The 5,693-nt window shown below is 42.4% G+C and overlaps 1 protein-coding gene across 1 annotated transcript in view; it reads left to right on the top strand.

Annotated features, from left to right (window-relative positions):
* ABCC5 (ATP-binding cassette, sub-family C (CFTR/MRP), member 5) overlaps positions 1 to 5,693 on the top strand; it is a 74,778-nt gene that overhangs the window by 54,367 nt on the left and 14,718 nt on the right. Inside the window, exons 21-24 of the mRNA XM_004675396.2 lie at positions 1 to 137; positions 227 to 355; positions 2,338 to 2,524; positions 4,636 to 4,725. The exon at positions 1 to 137 is cut by the window's left edge and continues 18 nt beyond it. Of these exons, the coding sequence (XP_004675453.1) occupies positions 1 to 137; positions 227 to 355; positions 2,338 to 2,524; positions 4,636 to 4,725 (543 nt within the window). The remainder of the gene's footprint in view (positions 138 to 226; positions 356 to 2,337; positions 2,525 to 4,635; positions 4,726 to 5,693) is intronic.

Raw genomic sequence — 5,693 nt, 5'->3', positions numbered from 1 at the left:
TTCCAGGCTGAGATGTTCATCCAGAATGTTTTCCTGGTCTTCTTCTGTGTTGGAATGATCGCCGGAGTTTTCCCATGGTTCCTGGTGGCAGTGGGGCCCCTCATCATCCTCTTTTCAGTTCTTCACATTGTCTCCAGGTAAATAAGAAGTGGTCTTGTCTTCCAGGGCAAAGGATGAAGACAGTTGCTAGTCCACCATGCTGACACAGAACTCATTCTCTCTCTAGGGTCCTGATTCGAGAGCTAAAGCGACTGGATAATATCACGCAGTCTCCTTTCCTCTCCCACATCACATCCAGCATACAGGGCCTGGCCACCATCCATGCCTACAACAAAGGGCAGGAGTTTCTGCACAGGTTGGTGCTGATGAGGGCAGCCAGCATCCTAGCCCATGAAGAGAGTCTAAAAGGCCTTTCAAGGCCCACGGTTAGGGATAATAAAGTACATACTAAGGGTATCAGTGATGTAATGGTCTCCGATTGTAAGTCATTTGCTTGGTAGAACGCCCTTCTGAGCAGATCAGAGAACAAAAACATGGGTTTAGCATCTATTGATATTCAACCCCGAGTGACTATGTTTTATGGAGTTTTATATGTTTTTTTTAGAACAGTAAAGGCCATTAGCATTAAACTAACATTTTATTTAGCTGTTGAATATCTTTATCTGAGAAATCTACGTACCTAGCTCATCATTGTGGAGAGTTGTATTAGCAAGAGATTAGAACAAACTGCAACATCCCTCCACAGAGGACTGGCTAAATAAACTGTACTATACCCAATAGAATGTGAGAAAGAGCAAGGCCGCTCTGCAAGGACTGATCTCCAAGCTCTGTTAGTGCCAGAGCAAGTGCAGATGTGTGTGGGGGGTATGTTACATTTTAAGTATGGATTTATACAGATGGACACATTATTTTTAGTGATTTGCTCTTTTGTATAATTTCTTAAATTTATTTTTACATTATTAATTTTTGGTATACATATAACACTTAGAATAGCTTTGCAAAGAATCACAGAAACTAATAGTTGCCACTGGAAAGGGGAACTGACTTGTTGCAGAATGGGCAGGAGAAAAGCTTTTGTTTTCTTTAAAATATTCTACCCTGATATCTATCGTCTATTCTAAAAAGTAAGTAATTTTTTCAAAGCAAATCTGAAACGGAAAGGTCAGGTTAAACAACTCAGAAGAATCTATGTCTAACTTTAAGTGCAAAGAAAAACAATTCTGTGTTCCCATACACATAAATGCATTGGGAATACGAGGGGAGGACAGGCAGCAGAATATTCACTCTGGTTTTAACTACATGTTTGCTTTTTCTCTTTATTGCATTTTCTAAATTTTCTCTGAACAGTACATACCTTATTGCAAGGAAAAAGTGAAACCTATTTGCCCACAAACACTTCCTGTGCTAGATTCTGAGCAGGAAGCTCTAAACCTCTGAGCAGGAAGTTGGGTGGAGGCTGATCTGTGCTGTGAATTCCTCGAGTCACCAGTGTCTTGTGCCCTTGATATCAAAGCTAAGTCTTTTTTTGCTGTGGTTCAGCTCCTGGTTGTTTGTTCCATGTCCTTGGGAAACAAGCACCATTCTCTTTTTTAATTAATTGAATTTTTTTTCTTACATCACTGTAGTCCCCAGCAAGCACCATTCTGCCTGGTGATCATGTCCGCCAACAACTCCAGCTTTGCTATATTCGATCTGAATTTTTTTTTTATCTTACACAATTTCCACAATAAGCCTTTATACCTCTCTTTCTTTGAGAAAATAATCCTGAACCTGAGACATTTCTCTTAAGCTTAACACAGCTGCTGTATCTGGCTTTCCTTGTTATTAAAGTAGCTGTTTTCCCTGACATCTTAAGTGTTTCTTTGAAAGGGTAAAACTAGGAAATACTGGGCCTTCCCTGGTGGCACAGTGGGTTAAAGCACAGCACTGAGAAGCTAAAGCCTCTGTCCAGCCCAGAAGGTGATCTACATGGTGCAACAGACCTCTCCTGACCCACTCACTGCTCCCTTCAGCAGTGTATTTCATCAGTCTGCCTGTTCTGCTCCCCACTCTGTCTCTGGTGAATCCTCTCACCGCCCCTGCACCTCTGGTCTGTACCCCAGTTCTGTATGCACAAATAAATAAATCTTTAAAGAAGAAAAACTGGGAAATACCATACCCACCTCTGCATAGGGCCTGGAATATCTGGCACTTGTAAAATTTCCAAATTGCTCTTGTCCATACAAAAAGGAAGTACTTAAATACTAGCCATTCCTCCCTCCAAATTTACCAAAGCTTTGTTTATCCATGACCAGCATCTATTTTACTTGCCTTATTATTGCTTTGTTTAATTCACAGGTACCAGGAGCTACTAGATAACAACCAAGGTCCTTTCTTCTTGTTTACCTGTGCGATGCGGTGGCTGGCTGTGCGGCTGGACCTCATCAGCATCGCTCTGATCACCACTACGGGGCTCATGATTGTTCTCATGCACGGGCAGATCCCCCCAGCCTACTCGGGCCTCGCCATCTCGTATGCTGTCCAGGTCAGTCTCTGGAGTGCGGACACCCTCTGCCTGTTTGAGTCCTTCCTTTGTTGACCTAGAGAATCATGGTAGCAGGCTCTGCCCTAGGCAACCAGTGGGGGTGGGGAGGATAGGAGAAAAGTAGGAGTGGTTGTAGAAATAAAAGGATTTTAACTGTTGTATGTGTTCAAGAAATTGGTGTTGTTTTCATAGACGTGGGTTTTTTTTTAAAGATTTGTTTATTTATGCATACAGAACTGGGATACAGACCAGAGGTGTAGGGGTGGTGAGAGGATTCACCAGAGACAGAGTGGGGAGCAGAACAGGCAGATTGATAAGTACTCTGCTGAGGGGAGCAGTGTGTGAGACAGGAGAGGTCTGCTGTGGCATGTGGGTCGCCTCCCTGGCCAGGGGTCGAAATTCTGCTGAAGCATCTGTGGCTAGCTCCGTGGCACTGTGCTTTAAGCCATTGCGCCACTATGAAGAGCTCCATAGACATGATTTTTAAACTAGTTTTTTAACCTGTAGATTTCTGTGATCACCACCCTTTCGTTTCTGGCCTCTCCCTAATCTCCTCAGAGAAGTTTTATATTCTTCACATGCTTCTTATATGCATTTTATTTTCAGGCACCTGATTTTCCCAATACTGTTACCTGTATAAACCCTTGGTTCCTAGAGATGGTTGGTGATCTTTAAATAGCTCAAAGGACAACTGGGAACTTGAGTGCTGACTAAATAGGAATGTTAAGAAGTTAATATTAATTTCTTTAGAAGTGATAATGGTATTGGAGAATAGTATTGTGTCTTTAAGGAATCTTTACATTTTAGAGATACAAAAACTAAAATATTTATGAATGAAAAGGTCAAATAACTAGAATTTGCTTCCAAATAATATGGAGGAGGAGGAGTACAGATAAAACAATACTGTTTATAAATTGACATTTTTTTAAGGTGGATGTTATATGTAGGTGTGTTTGCTTGTTTGACATTTTTCCATATTGGAAAGATAACAATAAATAAGTAGGTCCTTCCTGGTGGCGCAACTGGTTAGGACACAGCACTGCAAGCTGCACAGGCGCTTCAGTGCAATTTCAATCCCCACCCCCAAGGTGATCTACATGGCACAGCAGACCTCTCCTGACCTGCCTGCTGCTCCCCTCAGCAGTGTACTTCTTGTTCTGCTTCCCAGTCAGTCTCTGGTGAAGCCTCTCACTGCCCCTGCACCTCTGGCTTGTACCCCAGTTCTGTATGGATAAATAAGTAAATAAATAAATCTTTAAATAAATAGCCAAAGGCAATTTGAGAGTTAGCGTCTTTACAGATGCCCAAAGATATCTGTCCACATTATCTTACTGACTTGATTATTGGATGGGGAATCTGTGGTCCATATATTATGTCTCAGAGCCCTCAGTCTGAGGTGCATGGGACTCTGTGTTCATTTTTGGTCAGTCTTACTGTTCTTATTAGAAAGCATTTCAGGGTCTCCCTGGTCACACAGGGGTTAAAGTCTCAGAGTTGTCAAGCTATCTGCAGCCACTAAAGCACAAGTTCGATCCCTAGCCAGGGAGCTGACCCACAGAGCACAGCAGACCTCTCCTGTCTCACCCACTGCTCCTCTCAGCAGTATATTTCAGTCAGTCCTCCTGTTCTGCTCCCCACTCTGTCTCTGGTAAGTCCTCTTACCTCCTGCATCGCTGGCCTACCCCCCAGTTCTTGTAAGCATAAATAAAAATAAAAATAAAAATTTGAAAGCATCTTAGGAAGCTGGAAGCACTCCCACTGCTTCTTCACAGGTATATATACATATTTCCATTTGTTGTACCTGACAGGTGCAGGTACGAGTATGAACCAAAGTTATTCACCTGCAGACAGATAGGTAGGGGTAAATGGAAAGGTTTAGGATGCAGGAAGGTGAGTGCCAGTGGAACACATACCAACTGCCTTCATTGAGGATTACAGATGACTAGGGGTAATTGGCATTGCCTTACGTCTTTGGAGAATGACCCAGTCTGGTGTAACCCAGTTAGTTTTCTTAAGTGAGTTGTGGTGCCTTGAAGAAGGACATATTCTAACGTTCACCTGGGGTGTAGTGATAATGAGTTCTCTCTTGGATTTCTGCTTTCTGTTAACAGCTAACGGGGCTCTTCCAGTTTACCGTCAGACTGGCGTCTGAGACCGAAGCTCGCTTCACCTCTGTGGAGAGGATCAACCACTATATCAAGGTCAGGCTGCTACAGGCCTTTTCCTGTCGTTTGACCCTTCGTGGGGTCCTGAATGTGAGGGCGGACTCTTGTCTTCCCTGCCTTATCTTACCCCCCAGTCTCTTCAGCGCCATGGGATGGAAAAGATATTATGATAAGATTTTCTAAATACATTTATGAATTGTGTCTGAGAACTGACATTCATGAGCCAATTTCCAACATACTTATAAACCTTGTTAGTTCGGTTAAGCTAATGTAGCATTTACCTCTCACTGTTTAAAACCTGTATCGTTTTTCAATCATAGTCTAGTTCACTTGTTCTTAGCCAGGGGTGGCCCCCAGAACCCACTTTTAATCTGTAGGCAGAGGCAAACGGCACCATGCTGGGCTGGCACGCAGGCTCTGGAAGCATTGAAAGCTTCATAGCTAATTCTGAATTGCATTTATGGTTTTGAAGCTGTTGATTTAGTTGATGCTAACACCATCTAACTGTCTCGCCTTCCGGGTGATCCCTGCAGTCTGGCTGTGGGGGCGCGGCTTGCTGCTACCCTAGTTGGAACTCTGAAAACAGTTTTCTTGAGAGAGAAGCAGAATTATGAGTAGTCATTAGGATTTGCAAATTTAACTTAGTTTTCAAGAATTACCTATGCTGTGAATTTATAACAGACCTCATCAACATTTATGTCACTGATGGTGTAGAAGGAATACATTTCAAGATCCGAATAATTGACTTACAGTCTTAAAAAACAGCCCTTTCAGTTGAGAACTAGTGTCCTATGTAAGTTGTCTTCTAGCAGAGTTTTGATTGGTTTGGCCGTGAACCTCATTAGGTATACAATATATAACATTTTTTGAGGTAAAGTCAACATATCTCAGCATATTCTTTTCCAGTGTACAATAGAATACCTTGGTATTTACTCTGTGTAGTGACCACCACCATAATTCTAGTTACCACCTATCCCCATACAAATTTCCAGATTTTTTTTTTT

This window comes from Condylura cristata, unplaced genomic scaffold (assembly GCF_000260355.1).
Source record: "Condylura cristata isolate star-nosed mole 26May11 unplaced genomic scaffold, ConCri1.0 scaffold00003, whole genome shotgun sequence".
NCBI lineage: Eukaryota > Metazoa > Chordata > Mammalia > Eulipotyphla > Talpidae > Condylura > Condylura cristata.
This window is presented reverse-complemented; position numbering and strand designations above follow the sequence as displayed.